Source organism: Globicephala melas, chromosome 8 (assembly GCF_963455315.2).
Source record: "Globicephala melas chromosome 8, mGloMel1.2, whole genome shotgun sequence".
Classification (NCBI taxonomy): domain Eukaryota; kingdom Metazoa; phylum Chordata; class Mammalia; order Artiodactyla; family Delphinidae; genus Globicephala; species Globicephala melas.
Window position 1 is genome coordinate 2,515,634 of NC_083321.1, and position 24,206 is coordinate 2,539,839.

The following is a 24,206-nucleotide window of genomic DNA, read 5'->3' on the forward strand; positions in this document are numbered from 1 at the left end:
ATCTTTACTATCATTACTCTGAATTCCTTTTCAGGTAGACTGCCTATTTCCTTTTCATTTGTTTGGTCTGGTGGGTTTTTACTTTGCTCCTTCATCTGCTATGTATTTCTCTGTCTTCTCATTTTGCTTAACTTACTGTGTTTGGGGTCTCCATTTCACAGGCTGCAGGTTCATAGCTCCCGTTGTTTTCGGTGTCTGCTCCCAGTGGGTAAGGTTGGTTCAGTGGGTTGTGTAGGATTCCTGGTGGAGGGGACTGGTGCCTGTGTTCTGGTGGATGAGGCTGGATCTTGTCTTTCTGGTGGGCAGGACCACGTCCATTCGTGTGTTTTGGGGTGTCTCTGAACTTAGTATGATTTTAGGCAGCCTCTCTGCTGATGGGTGGGGTTGCGTTCCTGTCTTGCTAGTTGTTTGGCATAGGGTGTCCAGCACTGTAGCTTGCTGGTCGTTGAGTGGAGCTGGGTTTTAGCGTTGAGATGGAGTTCTCTGGGAGAGCTTTCGCTGTTTGATATTACATGGAGCCTGGAGGTCTCTGGTGGACCAGTGTCCTGAACTTGGCTCTCCCACCTCAGAGGCTCAGGCCTGACACCCGGCCGGAGCACCAAGACACTGTCAGCCACACGGCTCAGAAGAAAAGGGAGAAAAAGAAAGAAAAATAAATAAATGAATAAAATAAAGTTATTAAAATAGAAAAAAATATTAAAAATAAAAAAGTAATAAAAAAAAAGAAAGAGAGAAAGAAAGAAGAGAGCAAACAAACCAAAAACCAAATCCTCCAATGCTAACAAGCGCTAAAAACTATACTAAAAAACTCAAAAAACAAACAACAAAAGATGGACAGTCAGAACCCTAGGACAAATGGCAAAAGCAAAGCTATACAGGCAAAATCACACAAAGAAGCACACACACATACACACTCACAAGAGGAGAAAAAGGAAAAAAAAGAAAAAAATATTTATAAAATAAAAAAAGGAAGAGAGTAACCAAATCAATAAATCTACCAATGATAATAAGCTCTAAATGCTAAACTAAGATGAACATAAAACCAGAAACAAATTAGATGCAGAAAGCAAACCCCAAGTGTACAGTTGCTCCCAAAGTCCACCCCCTCAATTTTGGGATGATTTGTTGTCTGTTCAGGTATTCCACAGATGCAGGTACATCAAGTTGATTGTGGAGCTTTAATCTGCTGCTCCTGAGGCTGCTGGGAGAGATTTCCCTTTCTCTTCTCTGTTCGCACAGCTCCCGGGGTTCAGCTTTGTATCGGCCCCGCCTCTGCATGTAGGTCACCTGAGGGCGTCTTTTGGGAAGCCTGAGGTCTTCTGCCAGCGTTCAGTAGGTGTTCTGTAGGAGTTGTTCCACACGTAGATGTAGTTTGGATGTATTTGTGGGGAGGAGGGTGATCTCCACGTCTTACTCTTCCACCGTTTGAAGGCACAAACAGGCCATTATCAATAAAAAAATTTTAAATTAAGAATTAATAAATGCAGACTTTTGGGTCAGATGAATACCCAAATGGAGAAAAATGAATCTTGACTCCAGCTCACATCATACAAAACAAAACAAAACTGAGATGTAAAAGGTAAACCAATAAAATCTTCTTTAAAAATAAAAGAGAATCATCTTGGTTAGGCAAAGATTTCTTAAAAAGGACAGTGAAACAATAAGGTCCTACTGTATAGCATAAGGAACTATATTCAATATCCTGTGATAAACCATAATGGAAAAGAATATAAAAAGGAATGCATATATATGTATAACTGAACCACTTTGCTGTACAGCAGAAATTATACGACATTGTAAATCAACTATACTTCAATAAAATAAATTTTTTAAAAATATAGAAATAGGAAAAAAAAGGACAGTGAAGCACTAACCACAAAAAAAGAAAAGAAACTGGATTTCAGTGAAATTAAGAGCTTCTTTTAATATTACTCAGCCATAAAAAGAAACGAAATTGTGTTATTTGTAGCGAGGTGGGTGGACCTAGAGTCTGTCATACAGAGTGAAATAAGTCAGAAAGAGAAAAACAGATACCGTATGCTAACACATATATATGGAATCTAAAAAAAAAAAAAGGTCATGAAGAACCTAGGGGCAAGACAGGAATAAAGACACAGACCTACTAGAGAACAGACTTGAGGACACGGGGAGGGGGAAGGGTAAGCTGGGACAAAGTGAGAGAGCGGCATGGACATATATACACTACCAAACGTAAAATAGATAGCTAGTGGGAAGCAGCCGCATAGCACAGGGAAATCAGCTCGGTGCTTTCTGACCACCTAGAGGGGTGGGATGGGCAGGGTGGGAGGGAGGGAGACGCAAGAGGGAAGAGATATGGGAACATATGTATATGTGTAACTGATTCACTTTGTGATACAGCAGAAACTAACACACCATTGTAAAGCAACTATACTCCAATAAAGATGTTAAAAAAAAGAAAAAGAGCTTCTTTTCATCAAAAGGGAGCCTTCAGAGAGTGAAAAGGCAATTCACAAGGAGGGAAAATGTATTTGCAACGATGCTCCTCCCACTGGAGGACTCATGGACAGAATATATAAGGGACTCCTACAAATCACTAAGACGGTGATTGGCAAGCTGATTTGTATCAAGGAGGAAGAGACTTGAACAAAATGACCAATAACTATATGAAAATGTGCTCAGCATCTTTAGTCGTCCGGAAAATGCAGATGAAACCACTTCCCCCTGGATGGCAAAGGTGAAAGGGCTCAGAAGCCCACCTGTTGGTGAGTGTGCAGCCCCTGGCACTTCCGCCCCTGGGATGGGGGTGCAGGTTAGAACGGCCCCTTGGGGGAAAGAGTCTGGTAGCATCTCTTAAAGCCGAGCGTCTGCGTCCCCTGGACGCAGCTCCCCTTGGCCGGGTTGGACTGCCAGGGACAAAGCGTCTGTACTCACAAGAGTGTTCACAGCGGCATTGCTCATCAACAGTGAAAGAACCCGAAAGTCAGTCCACAGTAGAGTGGGTGACCAAGGTACAGCACACGGCAAACACCCCGCCGCGGGGGCTACAGCGCACGGGAGACTCCTGTGCACGCTGGTGAGCGGAGGAAGCCGGACCCAGGAGCAAACACTCTCGGAATTCCAAGGTCAGGCCAGCTGCACGATGGCACCAGGAGACAGAGGACGGTTACCTCTAGGAGTGGGTGACCGATGTGGCGGGGGCAGGGCAGCTGTCCCAGGAACCAGAAACACCTGCATCTCCATCCCGTTACACAAGGGCAGCGAATGTCAAAGTCCTCCTGGTGTGCCCATAAGGGCACGAACTTCATTGTCTGTACAAAGTCACAAAGCCCAGGGGCTAAATTGTGAGCGGCATTCACCACGCTCGTACACGTAAAGTCCATCCCCTGCAGCCACTCGCTTCCCCCTCACCCGACCCTACCAGATGGGCCTGTGCGTCCAGGCGGCCGTTCGGAGGCGTTCATGGAGATGGCGTTAGAATCTTGGTTCTGGACCCAGGGAAGCAAGTCTGTTACAGTTTAGCTACCCCATCGGGGTCCCCAGGTTGGCATCATGACTGGCAGAGGCAATGCCGTGGTGCCCCGAGTGGGTGGGATCCAGGCGTCCCCGTCACCTCTTGTTAGCGTGGCATGTGGGATCTCAGTTCTCCGACCAGGGATCGAACCCACGCCCCCTGCATTGGGAGCGCAGAACCTTAACCACTGGACCACAAGGGAAGTCCCTTTTTTTTTTTTTTCCATCGTTTCAATGAAGGTGCTACATGTTCTGCTCACAGAGGAGAACTCCATCGCTTCTGTCCCTGCCTTGTCCAGGCCAGGACATGTGGGCTCTCCTCCAGCCTGGACCTTCCCTGCCCAGGGCTGAGGGCAGCTCTGCCCAACGGTCAACTCTCCTCCGGTGCCCGAGGCTTCCCATCCAAGGGGAAGGCCTCAGTGTTCCGGCTGGGGCCTGGGTCTCAGCAGCAGGACTGATTCCTGGAGGACCCCATGCGCCAAAACAAGTGTGAGAGTGGATATAGCAAAAGTAGAAGGGAGGTAATAAAAACTAGAGGACGTGCCGGGCCCTGGCAGGCTGACCCTGATATCGGGGGCAGAGCCCTGAGGTCACAGCTGTGTCACAGCACAGCGCACTTGCTCTGCATCATGATGGCCGCAGGCCACCAAGACAAGGTCATCCCACACCCAGCACTCTTGGTGAAGCAGGCAGAGAGGTTTGTCATTTCCTTGAGAGTCTCACGTGTTTAAAAACGTCGCGTTCCTGAGGTTTCAGTGGTCCGGGTAGCTCAGCTGTACAGAACTGCCTTTCCCCAGTGGACGGGGTTGGGGAAGTCGTTAGTGGGTTGTCTTGTCCGTCATGTGCATTCAGCTCTTTGTTTCAGTAGCTCTGGTTTGGCCTAGATGCTTTCGCTGTTATTTTTTTTGATTTATTTATTTTGTTTATTTTTTATTTATTTTTGGCTGCGTTGGGTCTTCGTTGCTGCATGCGGGCTTTCTTTAGTTGCGGTGAGCGGGGGCTACTCTTCGTTGCGGTGCGCGGGCTTCTCATTGCAGTGGCTTCTCTTGTTGCGGAGCACGGGCTCTAAGCGCGCGGGCTTCAGTAGTTGTGGCTCGCGGGCTCTAGATTGCAGGCTCAGTAGTTGTGGCTCACGGGCTTAGTTGCTTTCTGGCATGTGGGATCTTCCTGGACCAGGGATCTAAACCCGTGTCCCCTGCATTGGCAGGTGGATACTTAAGCACTGTGCCACCAGGGAAGTCCCACTTTCACTGTTTAATTAGAGGCTTTTGAAATCTTTTTTTGGCCACACCGCGCCACATGCAGGATCTTAGTTCTACAACCAGGGATGGACCCCGTGCCCCCTGCAGTGGAAGTACAGAGCCCTAACCACTGGACCACCAGGGAAATCCCTGAAATCTTCTTTTAATAGGAAGAGGGACGTCGCTGAGCAAGACCCACGGTTGCTGAATAAACGCAAACCCCCTTGAGAATCAGGCCTGCAGGTGCCACATCTCTTCCTCGGGGAACTTAGAGGTGAGAGCGGGGCAGTTGCTTTCCAGGTAGGAAAGTGTGCTTCGGGAATTTCAAATTTCTTACGTGTAAAAATGAATGGTTTCATGTTTTCTCTTGATGCTTTTTTTTTTTTTTTTTTTTGCGATACGCGGGCCTCTCACTGTTGTGGCCTCTCCCGTTGTGGAGCACAGGCTCCGGACGCGCAGGCTCAGCGGCCATGGCTCACGGGCCCAGCCGCTCCGCGGCATGTGGGATCTTCCCGGACCGGGGCACAAACCCGTGTCCCCTGCATCGGCAGGCGGACCCTCAACCACTGCGCCACCAGGGCAGCCCTAGGTGCTTCTTTTATCTTCTTCCTCCAGCTATTAATAAAGACTTTTTAGGTAGGGATTGAACCAACTTACTTCTAAAAGTGTCTGGAATTCAATTCTAAAGGTGTCGGGAATTCCCTAATTTCTGTGGGTCTGGACACATGGGCAGGCTCCTGGGCCCCAGAGTCAGGGGCTCCTGGCAGAATACATAGCAAAGCAGCCTGGGTTTCTGTTCCTATGTCTAATCACAGCCCGGTACATCCACATTTAAATTAAGATTCTATTAAGGAGAAGGGTCCACCTTGGGCTGCTTATGGCCACGGGTAAATGAAATATGTTGGAGTTTTCTTCCAAATATGTATTAGAAATTCACAAGCATTTGCATTTCTCACCAGTGACACCAGCCAGGGTAATACAAGTGAGGAAATCCCTAAAAGATCTCTAAAGCCTTGAGGGAGCAGAGCCTTGATTTAACAACAGGCATGTAGCCAGACTCAGGTTTTGCCAAAATGCCCTTTCTTCTCCCCTCCTGTGGGCACTGGCCAGGCTGGAATCGACACATCATTAAAAAAAAATTTATTTATTTATTTATTTATTTTGCGGTATGCGGGCCTCTCACTGTTGTGGCCTCTCCCGTTGTGGAGCACAGGCTCCGGACGCGCAGGCTCAGCGGCCATGGCTCACGGGCCCAGCCGCTCCGCGGCATGTGGGATCTTCCCGGACCGGGGCACAAACCCGTGTCCCCTGCATCGGCAGGCGGACTTTCAACCACTGCGCCACCAGGGAAGCCCGACACATCATTTTTGATATGCTCCACAGAAGACAAAATTTGGCTTCCAGCATTATCAGGAGAAACAGGCGAATGTGGAGATGGCGCCTATATAAATTTCAGTCCAGCAAAGAGGAGGTGTCCGTGCTGAAAGGGTGAAACTTTGGTCTAGATGGTGGGTTCGGTGGTAGAAGCCAAAAAAAGTGAGGAGATGTTTTGGGTGGAAAATGCTGGTAACTGATATGACTATTGTCCAAACTGAAAAATACTGGAGCTCTCCAAGTTTGAAAACATCAAGAATCTTTTCTGGCCAGAAATAATGTCTGGCACACAGTAGGTCTGCAACAATTTTTGGAATGAATTGATGAAAAATCAAATCCACAGAGGAAGCTTCTTTGCAGGCTGACAATAGCCCATTTTATAGGTGCCTCCGTGAACCCACTCACCCAGGAGTGGGCAAACTTTTTCCAGAAAATGCCAAGTAGGAAATACTTTAGGCTTTGTGGGCCAGACAGCCTCTGCCACAACGATTCAACTCTGCTGCTGTAGTGAGAAAGCACACAGACAATATGTAGACAAATGGGCTTGGCTGTGTTCCAATAAAACTTTATTTACAAAAACAAACAGGGGGCCGGATGTGGCCCATGGGTCATGTGTGCAGTCTCCTGCACTAGATGGACTCATCGGTTCTACAGGACAGAGATGGCACCTTTGTATCCTCTCAGGACCCAGAACTGGATATTTTAGTTAAGTACAATGTATTAAAACTGCCTCTCCCAAAGAGAACCCTCCTACACTGTTGGTGGGAATGTAAACTGGTGCAGCCACTATGGAAAACACTATGGAAGTTCCTCAAAAAACTAAAAATAGAGTTGCCATATGACCCAGCCATCCGACTCCTGGGCATACATCTGGAGAAAACCATAATTCAAAAAGATACACGCACCCCAGTGTTCATAGCAGCACTATTCACAATAGCCAAGATATGGAAGCAACCTAAATGTCTATCAACAGATGAGTGGATAAAAAGGATGTTGTACATATATACCATAGAATATTCCTCTGCCAATAAAAAAGAATGAAATAATGCCATTTGCAGCTACATGGATGGAACTAGAGATTATCGTACTAAGTGAAGTCAGTCAGACAGAGAAAGACACATACTATATGATAGCATTTATATGTGGAATCTAAAATATGACACAAATGAACTTATTTACAAAACAGAAACAGACTCACAGACATAGAGAACAGACTTGTGGTTGCCAAGGGGGGAAGGAGGGTGCAGGAGGGATGGATTGGGAGTTTGGGATTAGCAGATGCAAACTAGTATATATAGAATGGATAAATCATGAGATCCTACTGTATAGGGAACTATGTTCAATATCCTGGAATGAACCATAATGGAAAAGCATATGAAAAAGAATGTATATATACATATAACTGAATCACTTTGCTGTACAGCAGAAATTAACACAACACTGTAAATTAACTACATATCAATTTAAAAAAAGGAGAAAAAGAAAACAAAACCTGCTTCTGCCTCTTCCTTTCACTATTGTACATAAAATTTTTTTTTCATGTTGTCAAATTACTGTGTATTGTGTTAGGGGTAAGTTGAAAGGCTGAAAACCTTTCTTTGCTCCATGTTTCCTTCCTGGACGTGGATTTGAGAGCCGGGTCCATGAGCATTGTGGTCTAGTGAGCGGCCACCAGGGGACACCCCGGGCACACAGGAAACTGAGCTGCTTTGCACGAAGAAACAGAAAGCGGAATCGAGTCTGGAAGGGGTGTACCGTCCCAGGTCGCGTTGTGTGCGCTCTTGAGGCGCAGGGCTTGGAATCTGGATGGGAAACGCTGAGCCAGAAGCGTTCTTCAATTGCCACACTCTGTGGAAGGTTTGCTGACGTGTATTACTCGTGCAAATAAATACTTGATTGTAAATATGAACGTGTGATGTCCTCTGGACTAGACCAAGAAGCGTGACATCCTAGGAGAGCAAGCCGAGACCCCTTCCGGCCACATTATTTAAATAACTGACCTGAACATTTGTTTAGGGGAGAGGTCAAGTGCTATGAGGGGCACATGGCGGGGCTAAGCCTCACCTGGATCTCCCCCAGATTCAGCTCTGTCTCCGACCTGCACCTCCTCACGTCCTCCAGAGAAAGGGGGCATGCTCTTCCTCGTGCCACAGGTTGTCAGCCACCTGCTGGCATTCAAACACACCCCTTGGCTCAGATGAGCATGTATCCACACAGTGGAATAGGGAATACTCTACAGTGGTGAAAAATGAACCACAGTCATATCACCAATGTGGGGAGATCTCCAAAGACTGAAAAAAAAGAGCAAGGCCCTGAAACATCCAGGGTGATCATTCCCTGCATAAGTTCAAAAGCAGGCAAAACCAAAGAATACCTTCTTCAGGGACAGATCCAGGTGTGGCAGAACTGAGACAGGAAGCAAGAGAATTATTAACACAAACTTCAGGGTGATGGTTGCCTCTAGGAGGGAGGCCGGAGTGGAGGGCGACGCAGAGGTTTGGATGATATAGATGCCTCGCGCTAGGTGGTGAGCTATTAACTTATTTATTAAAATAAGTAGTCGTTGCTAAAACGTGCGTATACGTTACATGGATCTTGTATAACATCATCATAAACTAGTACAAAAAAGAAGACTACTCACCCCTTCCCTGTTTGTATCTCAGGGCACAGCTTCCTGGGGGAAGGGAATAGTGTAGAGCTGGGGCCCCTCAATTTCTGACCATTAGGGGTTGCAGTGTGCTTTCCTAGAAGCTGTAGGGGATGCACTGCTAATTCTCGTCTCAGCCTGAAGACCTGCACCTCGTGTGAAGACCCGGCTTCGTGGTCGCATGGGAGATGTCACAGGGGACAGCCTCAATGCCAGGGATGCTGGGTCCAGGAGCACAGTGGCTGGCCCGGATGCCCCTGTGGGTCCCCACGGCTCCCAGGTCCCCAGTCCAGTGGAAACTAGAGTTTCTGCACAGTGGGGGTAACTGCCTTTGGCTGCCTCTGAGTAGCCCCTCAGCTCCCAAGCCCCAGGGCCCCACCTGTCAACTCCTCCCCCAGCACAGGCACTTAGCATCAGTAAATGTCATCAGCCTGCACATGCTGGGCTTTTCTGGGCTGCAGGAAACATTGTCTTTTAAATCCCAGACGTGGAGGGACCAGTTGTCCCAGTCTTCCCAGGACTGGGGTGTTTCCAGGGACATGGTTCTTTCAACGTTAAAGCTGGGAAAATCTGGACAAACCAAGACGAGCTGGTGATTCCGCCCGGACTTTGTAACTTAGATATAAGGCTTGTTTTTTTTTTTTTCATCTTTATTGGAGTATAATTGCTTTACAATGTTGTGTTAGTTTCTGCTGTATCACAAAGTGAATCAGCTGTATGTATACATATCTCCCCATATCCCTTCCTTCTTGCGTCTCCCTCCCACCCTCCCTATCCCACCCCCCTGGATGAAACTTCAAAGCTTTTGCACAGCAAAGGAAACCATAAACAAGATGAAAAGACACCCTCAGAATGGGAGAAAATATTTGCAAACGAAGCAACTGACAAAGGATTAATCTCCAAAATATACAAGCACCTCATGCAACTCAATATCAAAAAAACAAACAACCCCATCCAAAAATGGGCAGAAGACCTAAATAGACGTTTCTCCAAAGAAGATACACAGATGGCCAACGAACACATGAAAGGATGCTCAACATCACTAATCATTAGAGAAATGCAAATCAAAACTACAGTGAGGTGTCACCCCACACGGATCAGGAAGGCTTGGTTTTGTTCCAATTGATTTCATGCCGTGAAAGCACTCCAGACCTCCTGCATGCCTTTCATAAACGCCGGATTTATTTTGGAGGGGGGCAGGAAGGAAGGTTTGACTTTATCCTCCACTGCCCCCAAACAACTCCTTCTACACCTTCGGCTCAGTCATGGCACTGGGGGGGACGGCAAGTGTTTTGGTGGGTGACTGTGAGCTGGTGCTGGGGGCAGATTAAACTAGTCAAATAAGGATTCAGGGCAATTATTCCTCTTCCAAAAGCTGGGAGTGGGAAAGAAAATGCTTTTTAAACTGGGGAAGCAAGCATTATACCAGATTTCTGTCGTCAAAGATGGTTGTGTTGTCTGATCTTGAAGCCATGGAGATAAGAATCACTGGGAGGGCTTCTTAAACAAGAGCATGTCTGATGGTGTCAATCTGGGGTAAGGACATAGGACTGCATTTCTAACTAGTGAAGTTAATTCTGCTGGCCTGGGGGCCACATTTTGAGAACTATTGTCGTAGTGTTAAGGGCATTAAGTATGGACTAGGGGTTGTCAAACGTTTTCTATAAAGGGTCACATAGTAAATAATTCATTCAGGCTTTGTGGCCACCTGGTCTCAACTACTCAGCTCTGCCATGGTAGCCCCCCCTCCCCAGGCAGCCATAGGCAATATGTAAAAGATAAATGGACGTGTCTGTGTCCCAATAAAACTTTATTTACAAAAGCAGTCAGTGGGCCAGTTTCAGCTCATGGGCTGTAGTTTGCCAACCCCTGGTTTGTGACTTTTGATAAAATGTTGAGCTTCTCTGTGTTCTTTATCCCTGTGTATTGGTGAGCAGATGACTTTGACAGCAGGCCGCGAGGGTCGCGGGAAGGGCCATTTATTAAAAATACAAAGGCAGAGTAGCAGAGTGTATCAGTCAGCCTTTGCTGCATAACAACCATGCTAAGACTTAGTGGCTTGTGACAACCACCATCTTATTTTTAGTCATCAGTCTATGGGTCAGCTGCGTGATTATTCTGGTCCGAGCTGGTTTGGTCTCTGATGGGCTCTCTCATGTATCTGGGGCCACCTAGCAGACCCTCTGGTGCTGGATGATTGAGGATGGCCTCCTTCACATGTCTAGCAGGTGGTTGGCTATTGGTTGGGTGCCTGGGGTTCTCTTCCCAGTGGCCTCTCCTCCTCCAAGAGGCTAGCTCAGGCTCTTTTACCCAGTCTTATCGGAGCAAGAGAGGGGGTCACAGTTCCTTTGGATGGATGACTACTAACATGATGTCATCTCCATCAATGTCACTGGTCAAAGAGTCACAAGTCCCTCCCAGATTTGACAGTGGGACAATAGGCCCCCTCCCTTAGTAATAGGGGAAGCTGCTTCCCCTGACAGCTCAGACTGAGAGCTGCGTAGGGAGTCAAGCTCCCTGAGACTGAGTTTCCTCTCCACCTCTCACCAGCTGGAGCTCTTACTTTATTCCCCTGTGCCTGTCTCCTCATCAGGACATTGAGGCTGGTGCTCCCCAGGCCCACACCATTGCTGGGAGGCTTAAATGAGTTAACTTAGAACCGTGTCTCGCACAAGAAAGTCCTCTCCACATGGTGGCTGTCATTCATGTCTAAGTGAAGCCCCACACTTGTGACAGCAGTGGGGACACAAGGAACGGAAGACCCAAGGCCATATGGAGTGTCCTTTCATCTTTCAAGGACTGCCCCACCCACCCTGGACGCCAGGCTTTTGCTTCTCTGCTCCCCTGTCTGGAATCTGTGCAAGTTTTCCAAGGCCAATTCATAACATTGCCTCCTGTTTACAGCCCTTATCACACTGGATTAAAGTGACTTTAGAAAACAAGTGTGTTTCTCCTGTAAGCTGGGAACTCCCTGAGTGCAGAACCAGTGTCTTACTCAGAGCCTGCAGTAGTGTCTTTGAGATCATCCAATCACAACCCCTTTAAATCATGTGGGGTATGTGTCTCCCCATTGTCTATTAAAAACATTGAAAGCCAGCCAGGGTCTTTTCCCACTAAAGGAAGGACCTGTAACAGGAAGTGTGTAAACCCTGCCTGTCCTGCTCCCCTTCAGCTGAATGCGGTCTCTTTACGGGGACACCACCGCATGGAGTTTGGGTAATTTTCTTAAGAAAAACAAACAGTAGCCACATTCCGTGGATCCTCTGTGTTTCCTGTGAGAAGAACAAATCCCGTTCTGAGGCATCAGGGATGGTCCAGCTCCATGTGGGGGGCGGGGGCGGCTGGGAGGAAGGAGTCTCTTCCTCCACTTAGACCCAGGAACTTGCTAAAGCAACTCACGAGTCAGTATTCCATACACGCTTGTGGGATTAAATGGTTTTATTATAGAAGAGAACCAAGACTGTAGGAATTTTGCAGAGGCAGCAGAAAGATACATCATTTCTCCTCCGGCAAGGACCATTTGGAGATGGATTTCTTTACTTTGTTTTATTGATTCTTAATTGAAGTATAGTTGATATACAATATTGTGTCAGTTTCAGGTCTACAGCAAAGCAATTCAGATATATATATATATATATATAATTTTCCATTATAGGTTATTACAAGATGTTGAATACGGTTCCCTCTGCTGTACAGTAAATGCTTGTTGCTTATCTATTTTAGTAGTTTGTATGTGTTAATCCCACACTACTAATTTATCCCTACCCCCGTCCCTTTCCCATAAGTTTGTTTCCTATGTCTGTGAGTCTGTTTCTATTTTGTGTATTGATTCACTTGTATTATTTTAAAATTCCACATATAAGTGATAGCATATAATATTTGTCTTTCTCTGTCTTACTTCACTTAGCATGATAATCTCTAAGTCCATCCATGTTGCTGCAAATGGCCATACTTCCTTCTTTTTCATGGCTGAGTAATATTCCATTGTCTATATGTACCACATCTTCTTTGTTCATTCCTCTGTCGATGGGCACTTGGGTTGCTTCCATGTCTTTGCTATTGTAAGTGTGCTGCTATGAACATGGGGATGCACATAACTTTGCAAATTTGAGTTTTCCAGATGTATGCCCAGGAGTGGGATTGCTGGCTCACATGGCAACTCCATTTTTAGTTTTTTAAGGAACCTCCATACTGTTTTTCATAGTGGCTGCACCAATTTCCGTTCCCATCAACAGTGGAAGAGGATTCCCTTTTGGAGATGGATTTCTTTTTAACAAATGGACTAGGTGGAGATATGGTTGTCTGAACTTTGAGAGGTATAAGAGATGAAAGGCTAGAAATGATTATATGTATGTCTATCTATCATCTATCTAATCCATCCATCCATTCATCCCGGGGCTCACAAAACTCTTTACAAATACTTTAGCCCACAGACTTATCTTCCAATTCTATGCTACTCCAACATCCCCTTCACAAACACACACACCACACATACACACACACACACACACACTCTCACTCATCCCAACCTCTCCCATTTGGGAAACTCAAATTTCTCAAACTATCATAAGGATAAACCCTTGTTTTTAAATCATCCGCTCCTCAGGTGTCACAGCATTTATGGTTTATAAACACGAGGCTTTACACTACTGCTCTCCTCCGTAGCTACACCACTCACACAGACACAGGACCCGTCAGGCACACCAAGGTCACAGGTGGGAAGAACCTCCTCTCTTCCATCCTTGGTAGACGGGGGTGGGCATTGATGCACCTGACAGTGAAAAGAACAAGAAAATGTCCTGAGAATAACCTCCACAACTCGGTCATTCTGATTTTTGCATTCCTCCTCGTGATGGAGTTGGTTTGGAGGAAATTGCTTTGCATAAAAGGGAGTAAAGCAATCACTCGAATCTGTTGTGATCTGGGTAATCCGGGACCTGGGACACCTGGTTCTAACTGCTTCAGAGCTTGGGATTGTCTTCCCACATGCTTTCATAGGTCTCCGTCATGAAGGTCCTTCCCTCCACCAGGGTTTTTCAGCCACAGCTATTCTGTCCACCTCCCTCTCCCCAGGAACATCTGGTGGTGTCTGGAGACATTTTGGGGTGTCACAAGTGGGAGGTGCTACTGGCCTCCAGTGGGTAGAAGCCAGGGTGATGCTCAACACTTTACGATGCCCAGAATGGCCCTCGTAGCAAAGAATTATCCAGACCAAAATGCCAATCATGCCAGAGCTGGGAACCCTCGTTCTACACACTCACCTGTTCAGAGCTGACGGGCCCACCTAACTTGCTTTGGAGGAGAAGAGTATGCAGCACGCTCCCTCTGCATGACAACGTTATCCTGCGATGTTTGCACACTACAGTCACAGCTCAATGTTCAGGCAGGGCAGGTGGTCCCAGGCAGCCCACTTCAGTTCTGATGCAGACCTACAGGGCTCTGGATTCAAGGAGCTCGAGATGGGGAGGAGATGCAGGTAGGGAATCTCACAGGAGAGGAATAGAGGACCAAAGGTAGGGATGTGATCTGTGTACTCAGGGGACGTGAATACTTTCGGCAAGATTGACAGGCCATCCCTGAGAATTGTACATCATCAAAAGCTTTGAACGATGTAAAAAAAATGGTGGCAAATCCTACCTCTGACAAGGGTCTAGTGTCTGGAATGTATGAAGATCTCTCATAACTCAAAAATAAAGGCAAACAAGACATGGGAGCAACCTAGGTGTCCACTGACAGATGAATGAATAAAGAAGATGGAATGGAATACATACACAATGGAATATTACTCAGCCATAAAAAAGAGTGAAATAATGCCCTTTGCAGCAACTGGAGATTATCATACTAAGTGAAGTAAGTCAGAAAGAGAAAGATAAATATCATATGATATCACTTATATGTGGAATCTAAAATAGGACACAAATGAACCTATCTAGGAAACAGAAGCAGACTCACAGACATAGAGAACAGACTTGTGGTTGCCAAGGGGGAGGAGGGGTGGGGGAGGGAAGGACTGGGAGTTTGGGACTAGCAGATGCAAGGTATTTCATTTAGAATGGATAAACACCAAGGTCCTACTGCATAGCACAAGGAACCGTGTCTAACATCCTGTGATAAACCCGAATGGAAAGGAATACGAAGAAGTATGTATATCTATATCCCTATCTCTCTCTCCCTCTCCCTCCCTCTCTCTCCCTCTCCCTCTCTCTCTCTCCCTCTCTCTCTCTCTCTCTCTCTCTCCCTCTCCCTCTCTCTCTCTCTCTCTCTCTCTCTCTCTCTCTATATATATATATATATATATATATATATATAACTGAGTCACTTTGCTGTACAGCAGAAATTAACACGACATTGTAAATCAACAGCATTTCAATAAAATTAATTAAAAAATAAAGGCAAACAGAGCATTTGTTTGGGCAGACTATTTGAGGAGAGATTTATCCAAAGAAGGTATGTGAATGGGAGATATACAACTATGCACATGAAAAGATGATCAATGTACGTAACCATCAGGGAAACACAAATTAAAACCACAATAAAATGTCACTTCACACCCACTAGGATGACTGTAAAAAAAGACAGACAATGACAGGTGTGTGGTTAGGGATGGGCAGAAACTGGAGCCCTCAAACGGTGCTAATAGAAATGACGATGGTGCAGTCTGGCAGCCCCTTAGGAATTTTAATCATAGAGCTACCATATGACCCCGCAACTACCCGAGAGAAATTAAAATATATGTCCACATAAAAACCTGTCCATGAGTGTTCGTAGCAGCGCTGTTGACAAGTGGCGTGATCACCTCTGGGGCCAGAGTCATCCGAACCGCAAGAAGGGGGATTTGATGGAAAGAGAGAAGCAAAGGCTCTTAGAGAACTTGGAGAAGACTAACTGGGTCAAGAAGATGCCGTCTCTGCCAATCACATACCAGTGGCTTCATCAGAAGCAATGACACAGAGGGACGCCACCTGGGCTACAGGTGGGCTCCACCCTTTACATCTCTGGACCTTCTTGTCTCCAGTTCTCACTGGTGCTAGCCGTGTGCTTTTAGTATATTTCCTGAAGTTTGGGAGCAATTCAATCTTCCCCTTCCTTTTGCACGTCCATCCTGTGGGTAAGCTGAACGTTTCCCTTCCCATTTCCATCACACCCTCCCTTAGACTTCTGCTTCTGTGTGTTGATATGACTATTCAGACTTACAAGGGAGTCCCAGCTCCATAAGGATTTGGAGCAGAGCAGGAAAACACCCCTTCGTGGAATGTTGCATTCTGGGCCCAGCGGCCCTGCCCTCCTTTCCAGCGACCGGCAAGCTCAGGGAGTCAACCCGTTAGAGGCAAATCCCCTCCCTGCTCTGAACCAGTTATATTCCACTCAAGACACCTACATGAAAATGTTCAGGCTTGGAAAGAGCTGTGCAATTACTCGTGGCCTAATTTTCCTCCTTTTGCTAAGTAAATGGACACGGAAGGCAGCATCAGATGATTTTTAGAAAACCAAGGAAAGGGGCTTCCCTGGTGGCACAGTGGGTAAGAATCCGCCTGCCAATGCAGGGGACCTCGGGTTCGAGCCCCGGTCTGGGAAGATCCCACATGCCGCAGAGCAACTAAGCCCGTGCGCCACAGCTACTGAAGCCCACGTGCCTGGAGCCCGCGCTCCGCAACAAGAGAAGCCATCGCAGTGAGAAGCCCGTGCTCCACAACAAAGAGTAGCCCGCGCTCGCCGCAACTACAGAAAGCCTTCGTGCAGCAACGAAGACCCAACGCAGCCAAATAAATAAAATAAATAAATTTATTAAAGAAAAAAGAAGCTACATGAAGATACGCAGCCAGCAACCAGACATACAGGACACCCACGAAAATGCCCAAAGTCCTGCGTAAAGGACAGACCAGAATTCCAAAGCAAATCAACAAACAGTAGCTGGGCATCCGGTGGAGCGACAGGTGCTTGGACGCAGACGTTAACTCTGCCCGGAGGAGCTCGTGACCCGTCAGGGAGACCGGGGCAGGTGGAGGTGGTGGACGGGGTGGAACGGGCCTCGACGTGGCAGCAGCAAATCAGCCGATGTTTCTGGACGGCAATTTGCCAACATGTTTATGGAGCCTTTCAAAATTCTTGGTCTTCCCACCGGTCATTCTAAGGACGTACAGGATCAAGAGTTGGTCCAGGGTTCAGGACAAAGCAAGAGGAGTAAGGAGGCTCATCGCAAGGTTATTTATAAAAACCACAGAGATTGGGTCTAAACCTTCCACGATAGGGGTCAGTTAAAGGGATGAGCAGATAATAGCTATAGCTATAGATAATATTTTAAATACATGTTAATATTTTATTTTCTAATTTTTATTTTATATTGGAGTAGAGTTGATTAACAATGTTGTGTTAGTTTCAGGTGTACAGCAAAGTGATTCAGCTATACATATACATGTATCTATTCTTTTTAAAATTTATTTCCCATTTAGGTTATTACAGAATATTGAGCAGAGTTCCCTGTGCTATACAGTAGGTCCTTGTTGGTTATCTATCTTAAATATACTAGTGTGTATATGTCAGTTCCAAACTCCCTTTTTATCCCTCCCCCCACTTCTCCTTTGGTAACCATAAGTTTGTTTTCTAAGTCTGTGGGTCTGTTTCTGTTTTGTAAATAAGTTCATTTGTATCTTTTTTTAGATTCCATATATGAGTTATCATACGTTATTTGTCTTTCTGTCTGACCTCATTTAGTATGATACTCTCCAGATCCATCCGTGTTGCTGCAAATGGCATTATTTCATTCTTTTTTATGGCTGAGTAATATTTCATTTTTTATATATATATATATCTCACATCTTCTTTATCCATTCATCTGTTGATGGACATTTAGGTTGCTTCCATGTCTTGGCTATTGTAAACAGCACTGCAGAACATTTGGGTGCATAAATATATATGATATTTCCTATGCAATGCATGCATACAATAAACACATAGCTACACCACATACCACTGCCCCCGGGAATCGTACCGCACATGGCTGTTCACAAGGCACCAGACAGAAAATGACCCCAGTGACCCCTATGCTATATGTAGGAATCGAAAGGGTAGATGCCCACTGTTAACAAAGGCTGTCTATGACTAGTAGGATTTGGGGAGACTTTTATGTCCCCCCATTGTTTTCTCTAGTGAACATGTTGTCTTTAACTGGAAAAGAATTAAAATCACTTTCAAAATGAAAAAAACATTTGTTACAGTAAAGGTTTAGTTAAAATGCAATATTCAAAAGGGAAAATGGATTCATTTATTTTGAGGGTAATTAATTTTTTTTAATCATGTATACAAGCAAAGTTGAAACAAATATCACAATAGAACAGGGCAGCGGTGGGTGGTAGGACTCTGGCAGATAGGGATTTCCTTCTTTATACTTTCTCATGTTTTCCAAACTTGTAAAAACATGGAAGAAGTTGTCTAGAACCAAGTGGAGGGGGGGATTCATCTCGACCCTGGGCCGGGAGGCGGGAGAGGTCTCCCAGGAGAGGCAGTGTGGGTGCTGAGCTTGGGGGCCTGGCCAGGACACCAGCAGGCAGACCACCAAGACCACGGTGCCTACCAGGGTCCCCCTGCCCAAAGCCCCCGGCTGGGTGAATGGTGAAGGGGCTGCTTCAGGGCACCCCAATGAAGCAAGTCACGGGCCACACCAGGTAGGAGAAAAAGCCTTAGCCCAGTGCAGACACATGCAGGTGGCCATCTGAGAGCCTGGCTGCTCCAGCAAACTGCCCAGAGCGGCCAGATGGTGGCTCGCCCCCCAGGCGTGCCCGGCTCTGGGTGCGCGGAGCCAAGATCGTACCTGACACCTCACCTACCCCGCAGGTGAGAGCCTTGCGAATGGCACAAATAACCGCATCTTCTGTCTCTCCCTGCAGCCGCATCTAGGTCACGTGCAGCGCAATGAATGTGCCCCTCATCTGCGACTGCGGCTTGGGCGTCAGCAAGGTGGGCTTCGCGGGGACCGAAGCGCCCCTGGCTGTGTTCCCAACCGTCCTCGGGAAACTTTGTCAGGATGGGAGTGCCGGGTGTCCTCCCTGGGGGCCGCAGCTCCTCCCCCACACAGGCCGGCCACGTCAGGTCCGTAGAGAGGGGTGGCTGTGGCGAACGTGCATCAGACTCATGGGGCGCTTGGCTTGGCAAAAGGCAGGGGGCCAGGCCCGCCCAGAGCTTCTGCTTCAGCGGGTCTAGGGGAGAGGCTCAGGGTTTGTACTTCCCGCCACTTCTCAGGGGATGCAGAGGCTGCTGGCCCGGGGCCACACTTTGAGAACCACAGACTTAGAAAGAACAGGCCGATTACATATGATAGAAGAGCAGACAGTTGTCAAAAATAATCATGCCCATCTATTTACTGTTTGATTTTCCCACTTCTGAGAGGGGAAGGAGTTCTCCACCTTTAGGAAAAACGTCAGTCCACTAGTACTAGGAGACAACTGACACTCAGCCTCCATGACAGGAGGACAATAGGGATGGGTGGGGACTGAGGCCAAGGCTCTGCCTGAAAGGGCATCTTTGCTGCCTGTTGACATGCAAGAAAGCAGGCCCAGTATTGCCAGATTCTCCTGCTCTTCAAGAGAATTTAGAAATTCAGGGTTTTTTATTGTGATAAAAAATATATATAACATGCAAGTTACCATTTGAACTTTTTTTAAGCATACAATTCAATGGCATTAAGTACATTCACCTCATTGTGCAACCGTCACCCCCATCCACCTCCAGAAAATTTTCATCTTCCCAAATGGACACTCTGTCCCCATGAAACACTCACTCCCCATCTCCCTTCCCCAGCCCTGGTCCCACCACCTACTTTCTGTCTCTATGGATTGAACTCCTCTAAGGACCTCACCTAAGTGGGACCACACGGCATGTGGGGTGACAGATTTCTCTGTCACGTAACAGGGTTAACAAAAGTATATACATACATACATTTGGCCTGAAGGTTAAACAAGATGGTGAATGTATGATTAACACAGCTTCTGGCCAGTAGGAAGTTTCTAACCATTACCTCCTGGGAAATCGGGGTGATCTCATCTTGAGGTCCTTACCTTAATTACATCTGAAAAGAACCTTTTTCCAAATAAGGTCACACTCACGGGTTCCGAGTGGACACATCTTCTGGGGACACCACTCAGCCGACTACAGTGACCTCGAGAAATTGAAGCCTAATGCAGCCTCTGTACCCCGACACTGAATTGATTCTCAGAGACAGAGTTTGGGGTGAAGTAGAAAAGATTCACTTCATTGCTTTGCCAGGCAAAGGAGGCCACAGCGGGCTAATGCCCTCAAGGCTGTGTGTCCCACCCTGGAGGGGGTAGTGAGGAGTTTTATAGAGATGGTTCAAAGAGGGCGTGGTCAGCTCACGGGCATTCTTCTGATTGGTTGGTGGTGAGGTAGTCGGGAGGGCATCATCAACCTTCTGGTTCCAACTGGTCTGGGGTCTGTGTGCTTGTGGGCAGCAGACAGTTAACTTCTCCCACCTGGAGGGGGCTTAATATCTGCAGAACAGCTCAAAGATATTGTTGTTTGTATCCCTTGATGGGGAACCAGGACCCTGCCCCAAGGCTGCGCTATTGTTTCTCCTAACTGCTTCTCCCTTGTCTCTGCATCCACTCCCTTCCCTAATTAACAACTGGTTGAACCTGCTTTTTGGAATGCAGGGAAGGTCATGGAGGCCGAATGAAGCCTATTTCCTGTAATCAAGAAACGTAGGGGCTTCCCTGGTGGCGCAGTGGTTGAGAGTCCGCCTGCCGATGCAGGGGACGCGGGTTCGTGCCCCGGTCCGGGAAGATCCCACGTGCCGCGGAGTGGCTGGGCCCCTGAGCCACGGCCGCTGAGCCTGCGCGTCTGGAGCCTGTGCTCCGCAACGGGAGAGGCCACAACAGTGAGAGGCCCGCGTACCGCAAAATCCTCAGTGTGGGCTGGCAGGCTGGAGACCCCGGGAGGAGGTGGTGCTGCTGTCTTGAGTCCCACGACTGACCGGGAGCAGAATTCCTTCCTCTTGGGGGACCTCCGTCCTTTCTCTGAAAGCCTTCAATTGATTGGATGAGGCCCACCCACATGATGGAGGGCCATCCCCTTTACTCAAAGTTGACTGATGTCAATGTTAATCTCACCTTCTCAGCAACACTTAGACCAGTGTTTGGCTGGGGACGGGTCAAGACACACCCAGGAGAACAGTTGGGTGTGTTAATTTCCTTGGAGACTGAGCCGTTAGACTTCCGAGAAGGGCCGCCCAAACTCCCCAGATGAAGCTCTTGTTGCTAGCGGTGGCCACTGGCTTTCAGTCCCGTAGGCTCTGGAGTCTGCAGCAGCATGAATGCTGGAGATAAGAAAAGGCCTGGAGAACCTTCCTTCATCTACTGACCGTGGCTGAGCTGAGTGAGAGAGGGGCCTCGACACCCCTCCAAGCCCCTTCCGACGCACAGCTATAGACTGAGCTTTATCCACCGGGACAGCTGCCAGCCACTGCAGCAGGGGGAGCGGAACGTTCTGAAAGCCCCTGCGCATCCCCCGCTGCATCTGCAGAAGCAGGAACCCAGTCTGGCCGCCCCTCGATCCTTCCTCCCAAAGTTTCGCGGTCTCTGAGCCTCGTCTGCTATCTGCTCTCTCAGAAACTGAATTCTCTCTGAATAATTCCCCACCAACAGGACAGAATGCATTTACTTCCCACCTCTCCCACCCCACTTTTAGGGGTTTAACTACTCAGTAGCTTGGAGAGGGGGAGTGAGAATAAATTGGGGGGCAGGGGGCAGGCAGTGGGGGGCTTATACTTCCCCTGTTGTAACTGCTGCTGGGTTAGTGCCCTGGGGCGGCCGTGACCAAGGGCTGCTGTCCTGGTGGTGAAACAACAGACATTTAGACTCTCCCGGTTCTGGAGCCCCAAGTCCAGAATCAAGGTGTCGTCAACTGAAACAAACAAACAAACAAACAAACAAAAAAACCCCGCACAGGCTAAAAGCTGAGAGATATGTTTTACTTGGCAGACTTGCTGAGGACTCGAGCCCGGAAGACAGGCTCTCAGACAGCTCTGAAGGACTGCTCTGAAGAGGCAGGGGAGAAGCCAGGATATATAGGGGTTTCGCAACAAAAACCAGGTCGTCGGTATGTCAAAAGATTATTGCTAATTAAGGAAAAACACATATCTCAAATGAACGAATTTAGCGCTTTTCTATGTATGGGAAGATGCAAGCGTCTAGGCTCACTGGAATCGTTCCTTTGATGTGCACCTCAGCTATCTCGGGCCAGATTCTGCTTTTCTCCACCCTCGAGGTGCACGGTCGGGCGGCTGCAGTGACTGATGGCTTGATGGCCGCGACACCCTTTGTTTACTGATATGACAGGCGACCTTCTTCATCTGCGGTGTTTCAGGGCCACACTCTCTGAGGGTCCAGGGGAGGATCTTCCCCGGCCTCTACCAGCTTCTGGTGGGTGCAGGCATTCGTGGGCCTGGTCTGTCTCCATCATCACGGGGCTTCTCTCTCCCCTATTCCCTTCTCTGTCCCAAATCTCCCCTCCCTTCTCTCTCATAAGGACACTTGTCATTGGATCTCAGGCCCACCCTAAATCCAGCATGATCTCGTCTCCAGATCCCTAAATGAATCACATCTGCAAAGACCCTATTTCCAAATAAGGTCACACCAACACAGGTTCTGGGGGCGGCCCGTGGACCTACCTTGGGGGCCACCAGTCAACACGCTGCAGCTGGTTTCTGCCTCTGCTCTGCTCTGCGGTGCCCATGCCGGGGCTGGGGCTCCTCTGGCTACTGCTCCCTGAGAGGTTCTGCAAATAGAAGGCGGCGGGAGGGGACAGTCTTCCCGTTCTCCTGCCCCGTTCAGCCTCCCGCCAGCAACAGCGATTTCCTGCATCCTCCGGCTCCATCCACACAGCGCCCAGTGGCCATGAAAGAATGGCAGGGCAGAGCCCCTCCCAGCCCTGTGGGGCCTCCTCTGAGCCCTTGTTCTGCAAACCCACTGCCCGGTTCTCCCTGCAGCCAAGCAGCGTCGGGTGGTTCTACTCTCTGCCCTGTTTGTGCTTTCGAACCCCTGATGCTGTGTGACCACCTCCTTGTATTCAGTCCCTCTGTTTGAAATCCCTGCTGTGGCATCTCTTACCCCGACACGTATAATAATTTGTCCTGCAAGGTCAAACCTTCAAGCTGCATTCTTTTCCAGTATGGTTTAGAATATTGAAAAATAATGTAAAAAAAACCAGACTAAATACTACAAAAAGTAAAAAAAAAAAAACCAAAAAATTCCAAATAACAACTTAACGTTGCCCCATGGAAAATATTCCACAGCCACAGGGGAGGAAAAAATACTTGTTATCTCTACAAAGAGGCACAACAGGAAACGGAGTGTATATAAAGCAGGTTCCATACCTGGGGAAGCATAAGATCAGCAAAAAACCCCAAATTCCTCACCGAAATAGCAACGTGTGACCGGGACGAATGATCAGGCAGCAAACCATCTATCAGGACCGCAGCCGACCGGGCCGTCTGTCTTTGCTTTCCGTGAGACACCTCGCCTGCATCCTCCCAGGCTTCGGGCAAGCCCCTGGGTGGCAGGAAGGAAGTGTCTGTCTCCAAGAGGGGTCGGCATGTAACAGGATGCTCTGCGTGGACTCATTTCCATCCAAGCGCCATGACTCCTCCTGGGCACTTCGGTGTAGCAGCAGGTTGGCAGTGAGACCCCTTGTGGGGGACCTGCAGCCACGGAGAGGCAGGACGAGGCTCAGCTCGGAGTCACCCAGCCCGCTGTAACCAGAGCGGTCGGCAGACCTGAGCACCGTCCATGTCGAACCAGGATGACCCTGCTTCTTCTTCACCGCCGCAGGCGCGGTGCCCCAGAGCACCCACCCAGCCCTCCGTCCTGCACCGAGCCTCAAACCTGCACAACGGCCCAGTGTCTCTCCTCGCCTTGTCTGGCGTGCTCCCTAATAAAATCCTCATACCTTTCATCTCTTGGTGTCTGGTTCTTGGTGGACCCAGATTAACACACAGCCGACTCTCAGATCGTTTCCGAATGATAGAACGAACGGTTTAATCCGCATGAAAGTAGATAGATTTATCTTCCTAAAAAATAACAGAAATTAACTTAAATCGCACGCTTTCCCCCACTCACTTTCCAAAGCAGATGTAGAAGCCAGTGTGTCCCTCACCCCATGGTTCTTTCCTCCCCCGCCTCTCTCTTTGTGGCCTTAGTGTCCTCACCTACAAAGTGGGCAACAGCGTGTCCCAGCAGGGGTTCCTCGGGTACACTTCTTCCCTGCAGGTCATTTGCTGAAACCCCTTAGTGGCATTTTGACACAGTGCACGGGTCTGAGAAGGCCATCGATGGCGGTGCTGTGACCCAGAGCCATCCCCAGTGGCACGTCGGGGTTCCCCGCCGTTCACTGCGCACTGACACACGAGAGCCCAGTGAGGCGAGTTGCTCCTGAGGGCAGATCTG

At 48.0% G+C, this 24,206-nt stretch overlaps 1 protein-coding gene across 11 annotated transcripts in view; it reads left to right on the forward strand.

Moving 5' to 3' along the window:
• The window catches only part of DHCR7 (7-dehydrocholesterol reductase), a 60,027-nt gene that overhangs the window by 22,752 nt on the left and 13,069 nt on the right, over positions 1-24,206 (forward strand). For 4 of the 11 annotated variants that reach the window (XR_009564730.1, XR_009564738.2, XR_009564737.2 and 1 more), the window contains 2 exons: positions 4,798-5,007; positions 18,639-18,708. The exons of 1 other annotated variant lie outside the window; for it this stretch is intronic. Coding sequence is in view for 1 of the 10 variants with exons in the window: in XM_070046072.1 (XP_069902173.1) it covers positions 4,904-4,921 (18 nt within the window). In the remaining 9 variants the exon portion in view is untranslated. Of the gene's footprint in view, positions 1-4,797; positions 5,118-18,638; positions 18,709-24,206 lie in introns of those variants that run through there. 6 more of the 11 variants (XR_011377604.1, XR_009564733.1, XR_009564735.1 and 3 more) reach the window with 4 other exon arrangements.